This window comes from Ipomoea nil, unplaced genomic scaffold, assembly GCF_001879475.1.
Source record: "Ipomoea nil cultivar Tokyo-kokei standard unplaced genomic scaffold, Asagao_1.1 scaffold1875, whole genome shotgun sequence".
NCBI lineage: Eukaryota > Viridiplantae > Streptophyta > Magnoliopsida > Solanales > Convolvulaceae > Ipomoea > Ipomoea nil.
Genome location: NW_017618303.1, coordinates 61,937 through 78,221, shown reverse-complemented (window position 1 = coordinate 78,221; position 16,285 = coordinate 61,937). Strand labels below are relative to the sequence as shown.

The 16,285-nt window shown below is 30.2% G+C and overlaps 2 protein-coding genes across 2 annotated transcripts; one reads left to right on the top strand and one right to left on the bottom strand.

Annotated features, from left to right (window-relative positions):
• Positions 1-7,213: 7,213 nt before the first annotated feature.
• On the top strand, positions 7,214-9,367 carry LOC109193431. Its single transcript, XM_019344294.1, is given in 6 exon segments — positions 7,214-7,530; positions 8,122-8,225; positions 8,414-8,527; positions 8,947-8,971; positions 8,974-9,029; positions 9,211-9,367. Coding segments are annotated over 6 exon segments (633 nt in total). The 5' UTR covers positions 7,214-7,253; the 3' UTR covers positions 9,268-9,367.
• A 432-nt stretch (positions 9,368-9,799) lies between these two features.
• Positions 9,800-14,863, bottom strand: LOC109193430 (protein SIEVE ELEMENT OCCLUSION B-like). Its single transcript, XM_019344293.1, has 8 exons — positions 14,659-14,863; positions 14,251-14,340; positions 13,809-14,173; positions 13,432-13,511; positions 11,878-12,020; positions 11,206-11,775; positions 10,954-11,070; positions 9,800-10,552 (listed from the first exon to the last, which is right to left on the bottom strand). Exons 1-8 carry the CDS (start codon positions 14,833-14,835, stop codon positions 9,899-9,901), a joined length of 2,196 nt encoding a protein of 731 aa, XP_019199838.1. The 5' UTR covers positions 14,836-14,863; the 3' UTR covers positions 9,800-9,898.
• Positions 14,864-16,285: the final 1,422 nt, after the last annotated feature.

The following is a 16,285-nucleotide window of genomic DNA, read 5'->3' as shown; positions in this document are numbered from 1 at the left end:
TTACGAGTACAATTCTTATACTCATATACTTCCTTGATATATGTTGATGAATTTGTCCCGGAGTGTATACTTTCATTATATATCATTCACTTAATGAACAGAAAAGATAGAAAGAAAAAAGTTGGTCTCTTAATGATTAAGGGGGTGTATTTAATCACGACTTTCATAGAGTTTTAAAGACTTTTATGAACTTTAAAAGTTTGGAGGTATTCAATTCAAACTTTTAGAGAGTCTTTAAAAGTCAAGCGGTATTCAATCAAGATTTTTAAAGAGTCTTTAAAAGTTGTGTGGTATTCGATTAAGACTTTTAAAGAGTCCTTAAAAGTCATGTGGTATTCAAAAAGTTATGAAGTTTTGTAGACTTTTTAATTTTAAGACTTTTGTAGACTTTTTCTTCTCAAATATAAATAGTTGAAATCCAACCATCAACCCCAAGATTTCAAATTTTCTTTCTAACAACTTTGAATGTTTTCTCTCTCTATTTAAACTCTATTTTTTCTCCATATTTAAACTCTATAAACCTATTTAAGTTCAATAAAATTATTTTTTTCTTCATTATCCTATATTTTCCTCATACCTAAACTCTATCAATTTTTCTCTCTCTCATAAACTCTAGAATCTTCATCTAAAAATTTGAAATAATATTATTTTTACTTCATTATTGCTTGTTTATATTGGTTTTTATTTTTTTCTATGAATTTTTTATCCCTAACTTTCTCTAGTTCTCCCTAAATACATGAACAAAGCTAATTTTTTAACGTCAAATTTTAGTATATGTTTCATAATATTCATATAAATACTTATATATTTTGATTTTTATTATTTTTATGTTTATATTCATAATATATATATATATTTTTTTTTTTTTAACAACAGGTTACTATGAATAGCGAATTACTATTCGCAACAACAATTTGGAGTTGCAAACAGTAGCACCTTGTTGTTGTTTGCAGTCCCAAATTGCTATTGCAAATAATAGTTCTTTGCGTGATGCCTAGCAATATATCAAGGATAATTTTATATATATTATTAATATTAGATTTTTATTTTTTTATTTTATGCAACTTGTAATTATATTTTTAAATATTTTATTTGATAAGTCTTTTATTATAAATTTTATTGTTCAATATTGTTATGAATTTCTAATGAAATAGATTTTCTTTTTGTTGATGTTTATTAATAATATAGATAAGTAATTAGCATATAAGTCTCAGCATACTATGGATAAAAATAATAATGTTGAGAATGTTGATGTGGGTAAAGAACTATATAATAAGAAGAATGTTATGATATATTATAAATGTTTTGTAAGAAAATCGTAACTGATAAGAATCAAAATCATTGAAAGTTTGTAATGATGTATTCAACTTAGAATTTCAATGACTTTTGTAGACTTTTTAAAATAAAAAGTTGATAAAAGTTTATGAATGTTTTTTATATAGACTTTTATAGAGTCTTATAAAGTTTTAAAAGGTTTTGAACGACTCTATGAAAGTCAATCAAAGTTTATTAAAATCTATCATTTTAAAAGTCTTTAAAACTCTACCAAAGTCATGATTGAATACACTCCCTAATTGTCAAGTAAAGAGTATAATTTATTGACATTCTTGGTTTTAACCAGTCAACTATAGATCAGACAACCGAGATTGATTTATCTCTTTACGATTCTTTGTCGGCTAAGGTCACAATACGAGCTTCAGCAAAAGTACACTTTCGAATAGTAATGACTGTGAGCTTTTCTATAAATCAAAGTAGCTAGGGCGTATAATTTCAAGATATATAATACAACTTTACATACTTTCTTAATAGTCTTTTTTTTTCTTTTTTTTTTTTAATGAGAAATAATTTGTTTAGTCATGAACATTATTCCTTACCTTCACTTCCATCTGCGAGAAAACATTATATTTCATATTATCCTAAAATGATCGGAGATATAGAGTTTGCTATTAACAAAAAAAAAAAAAAAAAAAAAAAAGGTTTTCAACCACTTCAACAAATTTTGAAAAGTACTCCTTACATTCATTTTTTTGGGTAGTAAAAAATAAGTACGTGATTTCCCAACTATGTCTTAACATAGTTGATATATATATAAAAGAATTATTTGATATAATAATGGCATGTTTATATACCAGGACTACGTGGTCTAATGGTATCCGGGTTGGACTTCCAATTGGAAGATTATGAGTTCAAGCCTCAGTGGAGGCGTTATTGGTTCTTTGTGTTTCAGTAGGTTGAGAGAGTATATGAACAGATACTACAATGTAATAGAGCCAGTAACTTTAAAAAAAAAATGACATGTTTATAAGTGTAAATAAAAAACAACCATGCATTTTTATAAGTGAATATGCATCATTCTTATTCAATACAAACCCTCTTATTTTTGGCACAATATTTGGGAGGCCAAAAGTTTGTTCCTTATGGGGCTACAAAGAAGAATTACTTAAAATTGGAAGTTTGTTATTGAGGTTTAATTAGATGCTCCATGCCTCTATGGTTGATGTGAGAGACTATTTTTAAATATCGTGTGGTCACTTTTAAAGTAATTTTAAATTTTTTTTGTAGAATATTTCTTCTTCTATATATAGATAGTTTATACTTGTATTTAGAGGGAGTTATCTTCATTTATTTGTAACTTTTAATAATTACTTTTTAATATTTAAATTTGACGTAATTAGATGAACGATAATTAGTTTAATGTAAATATATTGTTAAAACTTGATATATCTTTACTTTTGTCTTCACGTTCAATTTAATTCTTTCCTCTATTTTATTTCATTTGGTTTAAGACAAACTTTCATCGAATATAACCCCAACTAACACTAACACACCTCCTAGCTTCTTTGGTTGTATTCAATGGAGGACTCCCATAAAATGCCTAATGGTTTTATCACTATTTGCTTCTAGGGACGTAGTGTACTAGCTCAATAATCTTCATTCAACAAATATTTAGTAGCCCAATCGAATAGTCTAAGTCTCTGTTTCGTAAAATAGTTAGTCTATAGGTTAATTTGAACTTATTTGACGACTATTAACTGTTTGACTTGGTTTAAAAATCAATATAAGTGTTTGATTAATTAGCTTTTTGTACTCCAAAATGCTAAAATTCAAAAAGCTATTTAAAGCAACTTTTTCAATTAGCTTTTTGAGAAAAGAAATTATATCAAACAGCTAATTTATCAAACACATTTCTACAATCAACTAATGTTATCAACTATTTATACCCTCTAATTAACCCAATCAGCTAACAGCTAACAACCATTTACCAAACATGTCCAATATATTCTATACCTGCAGTTAACAACTTTTGCTTATGTAGTTATCATGTGTAATCATTATGTTATGTATATTCAATTTGTTTATAGGTACAAAAATAATTAACTGTAGATACATAATATGTTAATTGAAGATATATAATTTTAAATTTAGAGTTCACAATACCAGCAATTATACTGTGGACCTGCACCGCGGTCCAAAACGGCACGCCGTTACAGTTAACGGGGAGCGCACATGTTTGGTGCATTAATTACCAACTGAAACTACAATGTATCTAAATTGACACTGCCTCACGTATTATTTTTATATTATCAAGTGAAACTGCAATTGAAATGAAATGAAACTGTAATATGAAACTGCAGTGTATACAAAATGAAGCTGAATAACAATTTCACATATTTGAGTGTATATTACCCAGCGAAACTGTAGTTATATCAAAATGATACTGTAGTTGTGTTGAAATAAAACTGCAATGTATATAAAATGAAACTGAATAATATTTCACATATTTGAGTGTATATTGTGCAATGAAGCTGTAGTTATATCGAAATGATCATATAGTGTTGTGTTTTAATAAAATTATAGTGTATATAAAATAAAATTAAATAACATTTTCACATATTTGAGTGTATAAATATCGAATGAAACTGTAGTTATATCGAAATGAAACTGTAGTTGTGTTGAACTGAAACTACAGTGTATACAAAATGAAACTGAATAACAGAGTTACTTTTTACAGAACGGCGCGAAACGAGTGCCGTTTTTTTTCATTAAACAAAACGACGTTGTTTAAAAACTCGGTGCATAATCCATTATGCACCGCGGTGCACGATATAATTTGCCTCATAATAAAATATGAACCATGGTTCATCATATAACAAATTGGACTATGCAATCATTATTGTGTGAACCATGGTCCATACAAATTGTGTGGACCATATTTTGTCTACTGTATAATAATGTTCATTCAGTACAAAAATAATGTACATTGTATTCAGGAGATGTACATTATTTTTGTTCTGAGTATACATTATATTGTATAATGTATATTCAGTACAAAAATAATGTACATTTAGGGGGCGTTTGGTTCACGGAATCTTGGATTACCCAGGTAATAAGATTACCTTCAGGAAGGTAATGTAAGATTACCGGAATGTAAGATTACCTTATGTGTTTGGTTTAGATTGTGGAATATAATATTACCGTGTTTGGTTAAGGGTTATATTTTAGGTTATATGAATCAATTTACAATAATGTCCTCAATAATATATATATATATATATATATATATATATATATATATATATATATTATGTATGTGCGTGTATTTATTTTATTTATTTATATGTATGAATGTATATCAATGTTCAAATATTGAAAAACTAAATATATAATAATAATAATAATAATAATAATAATAATAATAATAATAATATTATTATTATTATTATTATTATTATTATTATTATTATAAGAATAAGGATTAGTTAACAAGGGCAAAGTTGGAATAATTCAAGGTAATCTAAGATTACCTAAAAAAATGGAGGTAATCACATTACCTTGAAACATTACCGCCACATAAGCTTTCAGGTAATATAACATTACCAGGTAATCTCATAATTTGAACCAAACAAGGTAATATAACATTACCAGACTCAGATTACCAAGGTAATCAAAGATGACCTGAACCAAACGCCCCCTTAGTATATTAAAAATGTACTTTTTATTATGGTCCACATAATATTGTGTGGACCATGGTCCACACAATAATTCGCCTGGACTATGTATTAGTTGGCGCATTATTTCTTATGACATTTTACTAATCCAAGTACGTATTTCGAGGTTAACAAAACCCATAAGTTCCATTCCAACAAGAATAAAAGAACAAAAAAATTCACTTTAGCCCGAAATGTCATGGGCTTAGTTTTATGATTCGTTACATACCCAATACATTTTATATTGGCAATTTATATCCTACACCACGCGTTGCAATATGCGCCCAGATGTAAAATGACGTCGTTTTAATTTTTTTTTTTTTTTTTGAAATTTCCCGCCCCAGTGAATGGCAGTAGTTTTTTCTTAAAAAAAAATCCGCTGTTCAAGAATGTACATAATGTTATACTAGAATACACATAATTGTATACATGAATGCACATAATTATATAACAAAATATACATACTTTTTTAAAAGATAATACACATAATCTAACATAATACATAATAAATATAAACTTTTAACATAATACACATCAACTATTAACATAATACACACAAATTTTCTGATTCGGATGTACATAATTGTATAAAAAGAATGTACATAATTGTATAAAAAATGTACATAACTATATAAAAAATGTACATAACTGTATGAACCAATACACATAACTGTATGAACAAATACACATAACTGTGTGAACAAATACACATAATCCCAGCAATTTCCTACCGCGCCTCCCAAAACGACGTCGTTTTGGGATGCGCGCGGTGCACAGTGCTATATGCGCCGTGGTGTAGGGTATAACGATTGATATTGGCAATTTATATCCTATTTAGAATTTGATGGTGTAGGGCCTATTTAGAATTTGATGGTTAATAAATTTAAATTTAATAGAGTTGCTGGTTAATGAATTATTGAATTTGATATTTATAGAATTAAAATTTAAGTTTTTTTTTTATTATTTTTTTATTTTTGGGTTTCATATGAGATAGGGTATTTCTAAGGGACAATTTCAATTAGCCTCGCGAATATCCATTTGAATTCATCTTGCATGGATTGATTTTTTTTTCCCTAGATGGTGGTACTATGGTAGTGGGTGGTGGGTCTTTTTTTTTTTTTTTTTTTTTTTTTTGAAAGTTACTGGCTCTATTACATTGTAGTATCCGTTCATGTGGGTGGTGGGTCTTAACTCTTAACAAATTAAATATGCAGTGGGTTGTGTTAGATTCGTGTTTTATGTATAAAATCCGCTTAAATTCCATCGGATCCACCGCCTATAAAATTAATAGTAAAATAAGTACTATAGTTAATTATAAAAGTTTTTAAAATTTTTGCTAATTTTTTACTTTTTTTTTTTATATACTCTAAACTAATATGTTTATTTACAAAATTAACAATTTAGTTATTATATTTGAATATTTCTATTAATTTACATTTTAATATAACTAGTGAATTTTATTATTTTATTATGTGTAGGTATTTCAATATTATTTAAAAAAAAATTGTTACAAAAAAATAATAAGGGGTGAGTACCCGTGGTGGGCACCAGCGTCCGGTGGGATAGGAGTAGATTTTGAAAAAGTTCACCTAATACGGGTTAGAGGTGGAAGTGGGTGGAGAAAGTATAAGGTAGCTCGGATGGTGGATGTAGTCCTCCCCAACCTACCCATGACCCATTGCCTTCTCTAGGTATCTCATTGTGAGATTGATCGAGATTTGACCTAGGTCATGGTGGGATTAATTTGACTTTGATTTTGGAAGAAAGTTTGACTTAGAACCTTTTAACATGATTTATCTAGATATCATTTAGAAGAGCGTTTTCGGTAAGTGAAAAATTTGTTACGAGTTTTGAAAATAAAATTACAAAAAAAAAAAAAAAACTCTTCTTTCTGCTCTGGCCCACCTAACGCCGCGGCCGCACTATGGTTGGCTTGGTTGCCCTTCTGCAATGTCTTTTTCTTTTGCGTTTCTTATCTTTTTATTGATTTGACGACATTGGCCTTCTCGATAAAAAAATTCATATTTTTTTGACTCATATTTAAGTTTATTCATTGTGGTTGATCTAAAAGGAAAAATAAAGCACAATGTATAGATATTGAAATTATTCAGATTAATAATTTAAGATTAAGTTGACGTTTAGTTTAAAAATAAATCAAAGGAATGAAAATTACTCAAAAACATTCCCAATATTTATTTATAGCATTTATAATAATTAAAAAACATGGAATTATCAAGGAGACAAGGATCTCCCACATATGCGGCAATGGCGTCAACAACCTGGTTTAGAACCGTCTTCTTAACGAAGCCATGGCGACCCCTTCCTCGAAACCGAGCGTTCCCCTCCGTTTCATTCTTCTCTGCCCGCAATCCCCAAATTCCGCATTTGGGTTGTGGCTGTAAACTCTTCAAGCCCAGAAACCATCGTGTGTTCCCGAGAAGGACCCAACATCTCAATTACTCCGATAACGAAACCCCATCTTCATCTCCAGATGACTCCGAAACAAATCCTCCGCAAGAAGCTGTTCTCAAGGCAATTTCAGGTTCATTTGGTTATAATTTGGAATCTCCTCGGCCCCTTGTTCAGTTTGAGATTGCAGTCTTTAATTGCTGTGAAAAGTAACTGTCCTGATTCCTGGATTTGAGCAGAGTTCATAGTATTGTTTTGGACAGAAAACATAGTAAAGACTAGAGCTTTTAAGGTGAAAACAGATTAATATGGAAAAAAAGGGACAGGTTTCATGATTGTAATCAGTTTGGGTTATTACTGTGTACATGTTCCAATTAGGAAAGAATAGTTTAAAGAAATATGTTTGATTGTTTGAGGTAGTGACTATTCAGGGGTATTGATGAATTTGAGTAAAGCTTTTTATCTGATCTCCAGCTTCTTTTTTCTATTTCTGTTGAGTTAATTCCAATGTTAATGATTCACACATGGAAAAGCTAACAGTGGATTACAATTGGAAATATTCAATACTTTAAGGACTAAATTTGGTCGCTTTAAAAGTTAAGGGTTAAGAGTGATAGTCATATGACTAAATCCCGAATTAACTCTTTTGTTTTCGTTCTTTCCATTTTTTGAAAGTTTTTGAATAGGTTTTATGAATGTAGACTGACTATTGGTGAGGTTGCAGAAGTGTCGAAGACAGAAGGAAGGGTAGGGCAAACGACGAATGTAGTTATTGGAGGGACTGTGCATGATGATTCGACTAACGAGTGGCTTGTTTTGGATAAGAAGGTAAGCTTTCTTATAGTCACACTTGTTTAATATGTTAGCATGTTTAAGGTAGATGCCTAGAGGTACGAGGATTGGTTTCTCACTGATATCAGCGAGCGATAATGTTAGGAATTTAGGAAAATGGTTGTTGTGAGCACCAGTCCCCGACTCTCGGGTCAGATATAGTTATGTATGTTTTTAACGTGCAGGTTAATTCCTATCCATCTGAAAGGGTGTTTACAGCTATTGGTACTGGAGGCGATGATTTTGTGCAGGCTATGGTAGTTGCTGTAGAATCGGTTATTCAACAATCTATCCCCGAGGTAGGAATATACTTTTTGCTTTTAAGAAAGTTTTGGTACTAGGTTACAACTAACAATGATTGTATTGCAACTTCCTTCATAGGTAGCGGTTGATGTATTTGTTATCCTTTGGAACTGAACTTCTATTTCAATGACTACTTGTGTATTTAATTTTGAGCTTATGACTTTGAATAGGTACTATGGTTTTTTCTGCTGAATTAGAAGTACTATGTACTAGGAAGATGTAACATGTTTGACCGGTGTTTTCATGAGATAAAGATGATACAAACATTACTTCTTAGCAGTGCTAGAACATAGGAACACGCATGTCTTTTCTGCAGTTTCAAGCCCAGTATGCACTTTGAAGAATCGCAAGCTTCTGTATTTTTATTTGAATGAATGAAACACGATTGTCATGACCTGCGAAAACGAGAACACAGGTGCAGGTGAAGCAGAAGGTTTCCTCGGGGGCAAGTACGTATCAGTAAATATTGGACCCATTCAAGTCGTTTGTAGTGAACAGGTTATCTCTCTTTCTCTCTTGTGCGTGATTGTGTGTGTTTGTGTGTGTGTATAGAGACAACATAGGCTAAAACAACAATGTATGCTCGAATCCTTCATAACGGAAGAAACTTAAGAATCCGTTTGAAATGGAGATCGAAGAATTTGCAGGTTTGATGATGCGATTCGGTTGTGGTTTTCAGGTTCAAGCTGTATACAACACGATGAGGCGAGATGACCGAATGAAATACTTTCTGTAACCTGTAAAGAACAGAGCTCAACTACATAGTACATCAGCCTAACATGTTGTCTACTTTCAATTGTTCTGTTCCAATGAAGTAGCTTCAGCTTTGTTTTCTAGTTGTATATATGTATGTATTATTCTCCATGAAGACATTCATATTAAAAATCTTGATGACAGCTAATATCCAATGAAATGCTAAAATTTAGGATGGTTCTTTACTTCTTTATGCCATTGTGATGCTGAATTGTATATAAGAGAGGTAAATCACACTCATGTTTTCAATGGGACATGGTTAAGCGCTTACCATTATAAAGTCATGTTTTAAGCCGTTATTATTATGCCAAAAGGTATAACTAATGGTCCCCGCACAACATGTTTTCAACGATCTTTTGTTTGAAACCTAGGTATGGATTGAATCGATGGATCAGATCGGGGAATATCATCAGACTTATGATGTTGTGGAAGTTCATAACTTACGTTGTAGCCTATATAAACATGTATGACTTTAATGTAAATCATGTTGATAAAAGTTTAATTCAACCATGATGAATCAATAATCAAGGGACAAATTGAAGCACATGTTAGGAGGAACATAACCAATGTCAAATGGTATGAGAATACACTTTCAATGTCATTTCTATTTGACTCTAACGATCCATAAAAGTATGACAACATGAGAAAGTGACAAATTTATGCATATTGTGATCACATTGAGGGCATGATTGGGTGTTTGGGATTTTGTCCAAATTAGAAGGATAATTGAGGAAACAACAAGGGTGGTGATATGAAGTAGAAGAGGAAGAACTAAGCATCATCTCATAGCAATCCTTAAATGCTCGATCAAAACCATTGATTTGTGCATTGTCCTTCCACTTCTCGTACTCATTCATGACTCCGAGCATTTTATCTCCCATATCACATGCAATTATTCCATTCCCTTTGCTTAATAAACCCCATACTCCAACTGTTGAACCTTCAGCTTCGTAAACTAACAAATTTTTGACTCCTTGCATAATTTCATCACTCCCTTCGTCAAGACCCATCTTAAATAAATATTGAATTCTAGACGAGGCCATGCTTTGAAGTCGTGTCCAAAATCGCTTAATACTATACTTTTCAATTGTAGAATCACACATCCTTCTCACCTCATCATCAAATAATGTTTTTTCACTTCTTCCAATGTATATAATTCTCCAATTCATTTGGATTTTGGAACAAATTTCCTGTATCCTTAATATAAATTCTTGAACTTGTTTATTGTTATTGCCTCCACATAAGAAAATGTACTCTTCATCAGCAACCTGTTCAAAAAAAAAAAAAAAAAAAAGGAGAGTAACAATGTTTAATACAAAGTTCATTTAAAGAATAAAAATATCAAATACAGAGTAATAATCTTTAATTTACTTAGCTTAGGCAAGAATACATGACACTGTTTGGAAACATAGTTAACTTATCAGTTTAATTATTTGACTATTATTAATTATTTGACTTGATTAAACAATCAATATAAGTATTTGTTTAATTAGGTTTTTGTAACAGCTTATTGCTTCAAAATACTAAAATTCAAAAAATCTGTTCAAAATAATTTTTTTGATCAACTTTTTGAGAAATACAAAAAATGTAATTAGTTATCAGATAACAACTATTTACCAATCACTTTTTTACAATTAGCTAATTAGTTAGAAGCTGAACATCGACTTACCCACTCATCAAGTTTGGATCCGTAAAAGATGTCATAAGATACTACAAGTTTAAAGCTCCATGATTCTTTACCATTTAGAGTTTGTTCCCTCTCACTTGTGTAATTGTAAGAACGAAACTGATGAATGAAAATATTCTATTAATATAAAATGATATCATTCTAAAAGTATAAACTTTTTAGTGATTTTTTAAAAATAAATAATAGTAGATAAGTATATATAATAAGATACTACGTATTATAAGATAGACATACCGAACTTCTCATCTTGTCCTTAATATCATTCACCCAATTGTTGATGTTCTTGCGGACCTGGCTAGCAAAGTCGTGTATTTGCTTGTCAATATCACCAATCACGCGGTCAGCACCCAAAGTCCTTTCCCTCAACTCATTTTCTAACGAAGGGAGTAAATCATGGTTCATTGTTGTCTCTTCATATAGTTGATATCTCCATGTCAGTATCATGTGCAACGCATTATAATGAACCAACCTTCCTCGTTTGTCCAGTGAAATGACAATAGGATCACCCCCGACTTGAAAAATTGGGAAACATTTATCTTCAAGAAATCTTCTGAATACTTGTGCAACCGGTTTGTGACGAATCATTACACTCCCTAAAAGATGGACATAATTATGAATAATTTGTAGGCCCATCTTCTCAACCTTTGTAATAGGAACCCAAATCATCTGTACTCCTCTAGGCGCATTATATACATAAGAGGGGAAGTGTCTGCCAGATGATATTAGTAATAACACTTCCTTCCCTCGAAACAGATCTAATCGACATGGGGAAATTTTCTTTTGAACTATTCCACGATCAAGTTTCTAATATACAAGATAAATGTTTGGAGGTTATCAGATTAATTGTAGTAATTTACACATACATGCATGATAAGAAAAGTAAGAACAAAGGCTAGCTTAACATACCTCCAGCAACCACTTGAGATGAAGAATTACTTCGTCTTCATCATTTTTTACATCAAATATTAATTTAAGAACCTCCAAAATATCCGAAGAATTATCAAAAGCATGTAGCAATGCTTGATAATTTTCTTCTGCCCTTTTTGCCTCTGCATATATACACAAAAACATAATTAATCTCGTTGCTATTCTTCCATCAGTATACTGAACTTTAGTTTTTGGTAAAGGGGGTGTTTGGTCAATAGGCTATTTTAATTTTTGGTTGGAAGTCAATTTTGGCCAAACATTCAGATGGTACCTCTGTGGGTCCCCTTGAGGAAGGTCACAGAATCGAACCTCTATGGTGGGGTATTGACTCTTTGGACAGTAGTAGTTAGAGAAAGTATATTGTCAAAATATGAAAAATTAAAAAGAGTAAAGTTGCTCATGCCTTGACTAGGGCGGCTCCTTTTCAATCTGGTCCCATTATTTGGAATTCTTCTATTTCGAGTTGTATCGAACATTTGATTTAATGCAATTATATTCTTGGTTTTCAAAAAAAAAAAAAATAGTAAAGTTTTCGATTAACTGATTGACCTTAATTGTGAAATGATCGTTTTATCGTTGTTATCCCTAGCATTTATATCTCCCTTGTTGTTGTTTATATGTCTTGCCCCTTTTTCTTTTTGTTTCGGTAACAACAATAATAATGTTTTTCTTTCTTTTTGATTTCACATATCCTTGTTGTTAATAATAATAATAATAATAATAATAATAATAATAATAATAAAAATAAATAAATAAATAAATAATAAACAAATAAATAAATAAATAAATAAAATTATAAAAGTAATTTAAGAGTCAATACTATAGCAAAATATGTTTATGCCTTTATAAGTCATTTTACATTTGCCAAGACCTTGTGGTCTAATGGCATTTGGGTTGAATTTCCACATAGGAGGTTGTGAGTTCAAGCCACAATGGAGATGTTATTAATTTTTTGTGCTTCACTAAGTTGAGAAAGTAGTTATAAACATATACTACATTATAATAGAGTTAGCATTAAAAAAAGGTCATTTTAAATTCAATTAGCTAAAAATAAACTAATTTACAACTAATACTAGAGTCAGTAGGATTAAAAAAAAAAAGTCATTTGAAATTCAATCAGCTAAAAATAAACTAATTTAGCAAATACTTTTTTTTACAACCAGCTAATCCAATCATCTGTCATTCATTTGCCAAACACCCCCAAATCTATGTAACTAAATTGTTGTGATTTTATAATTAATAATTTATACTACTTTTTTTTATTCATTTTTTTTTTTAAATTTGGATTATTTATTTGCATAATAAAGTTTTAACTTTTTAAGTCAATTTATAATAACTTTGAATACACTATAAATTGTACTTCGTATATTTTTTTGAGTGTAACATAGGCTATTCATCGTCAACCATATTGACTAACTCTTCATTAAATTATACACACTTCAAGTTTGGCATTATAAATGGTATATTATATACATTAATTATAATCACAAAAATTTTCTAACTATAGATCAAATCATCAAGTATTGGACGAACCTAGTAGTGAGTGGCTAGAAGCCATTATCTCTTTGATTTTGGTGGATAACTTGGACTGCTCAGATAGTTGAATTTGGGACCTAAAAATGAAGAAAAATATAATAGTAATTAATTAAAACAAATAAATATCAATTAACCTATTTTGGGTGCATTGAATGATTCTTAGTTAACCCAATTTACATGTGTTGTTGTGCAATGTAAATTAATATATTGAAATATTTTCTACTTTATATTATTTATTTGATTTATAGATATTTATATGAGATATTAACATACACTAATTACCTATAAAGATTAGGGCATAAATTAGATTTAACGAAGAACTCTACGTACAAACATAAATATAATTTACACAAAGTTAAATTAAATGGTCTTACTCGGGGTCCAAAATACAAAGTCTGGTATAAGCAACAACAAATCTTGCTATCCAATAGTTAGCCACAATCATAGGAGATGAATGTTTAAGCTCAACCATAAGCTTGACGAGATCTAAGGCAGACTTTATTGAGTTATCCTCTAAATATTTAGGGTTAGAGGAAGACATTTGCTTTGAAAGAGCCAAGTTGTAGGCCAATTCTCTGCGTTGGCGTGATTGTGAGACAACTTTAAATTTTCCATAGATGATCGCAAATGAAGTGAGCATCATTACTGCCTTAGTGTGCCATGGATACACTGATAGTGTAGTTAGTAGACAAATTGCTATTGAGTGACTATCAACATTATTTAAACAACTACACGCTACCTGAAAAAGAAAAGAAAATTTTAAAATTAATAATTTGAACGCATAAAACTATGTGAGAAGGGATGTTTTCAACATACCATTAAGGAGAGTTGTAATACATGAGATGAAATCTCATTCTGGATGTACTCTTTTAGAGTTAACTTGTCTTGCGTTGCTTTTAGAGGAATCTAAACTCATACTCCATTAAAACAAGTTAGTGCGATAAAAATCAGAATGAAACTATTTTTATGTAGAATTGTAATTAAGACGTACCATATATTTAAGAAATTTATCTTTAGAAGCTATGATTATTTAATTTAACATGAAATTACATGTTACTTCTATAATATATAATGCTAAGCAGTTGTGTCATGCAATGCTTTTGAGTGATTGTATGACAAATTTCATTCATTATAGGTGCATGCAGTGGTATCAAAATTATTTTTGTCCAATAATTTTAAAAATACTTCAAGAAACAATTATAAATAGTGAGTATATTGACAAACCGTATCGGAATTGAAGATGTCATCAACAAAATCGAGAATAGAACTTGCATCGACATCCATTTCACCTCTGGGATTATGTGTAGCCTTAACGTGTTCCATGATAATCGCCTCCTCAGTATCAATGACATGGTTTTGTGAAACCATTGTTGTTGATACAGATAGAACTTGGTTTGTCATGTGTAATAGATATGAAGAAGAGAATTAATCTTGAATTTTTGTTTTCATCAAGGATTGCGTTCATTTAGGTCTTATATATATAGTATATGAATTGATGATCTCTTGTAGAAGAGCTAACTTCAATACCTAGCTTCTAGATAAGGTAATCATCGGAAGAATCAAAATGAAAAACGTACTCTTCAAGTATCTTAATGACTTAAAAAAGAAGAAAAGAGTAAAGGTTTCTACGTACGAAGATGATATATGCTGCCAGGAATAACTATGGTACATTGCATAAAGATATATATTGATGATTATTGCCAATGACCTTGTGGTATAAGTGGTACGAAATGACTCTTCCAAATGGACAATATTAACCCTCTGTGTTTCAATAGATTGAGAAAATAGATACGAACAGATTGCTTCCAATGCATGCAATGACTAATCTTCTTGCTTTCAATGCATGCAAAATAGAATAACAAGTACGAGAATGTCTTGCAAATCACTTATCTTACATATCAACTGAAAATGTGTGGAAGAAGCATGCAAAATAGAATCACAAGTACGAGAATGTCTTGCAAATCACTTATCTTACATATGAACTGAAAATGCATAGAAGAATTAAAAGAATTAAATAAAGGAATTTCTGCATTCAAAAAAAAAAAATAATAAAGGAATTTCTTTTATTTTTAACTCTTTAGAAACTATCTCCATCACACTTCTTCCTGCATAGATTGTAGACAGATCAATGAAATAGGAGTTTGAACTGCATATAGGAAAAAAAAAAACAAAAAGTATACAAGCACATCACATATTCTTAAATATTGATAACTAATACACTATACATAAAAAGTGCAACAATATATATAATGCAGATTATATAGCTGATGTAGCTACTCATGATTACACTGTCAATATTCCAAGTGTTACACTTCCACTTTAGTATGCTAATAATTTTAGCAACCTCGCATAATTTCATCCCTACCTTCGTCAAGTCTAATCTTAATTAAATGTTAGATTTGCGCCTAGACAAGACCATGCTCTGATGATCTAAACTTAGCAACCAAAGTATTTTCCCTTAGCTCATTTTCTAAGGGAGAAATTAAAACACACCCCGTTGTTCTCTCTTTATTAGTTGAACGGATAAGATATCAAATTTTCTTAAATTAAAGTCCAATAAGAACCATGATGCAAATTATATCGTGGACCGAGCTTACCTTGCATTATAGGTTCTGTCCAAAATGACATCATTTTGTTTACAATAGCGAGCTTTTTTTTTCTTTACGGTCAATATTAATCTCGATCTATAGTAATAAGTACAAAATCTGTTAACTGTATGTACACAAATTTACATTTGTTAGTACATAATCTTTTTAAAATAAATGTATTATGTCAAATAATACTAATTAACCTTGTCTTGATAAGTTCATTAGTTTTGAATTGTAGGTAAATAAACTTTTTTTTTATTTAT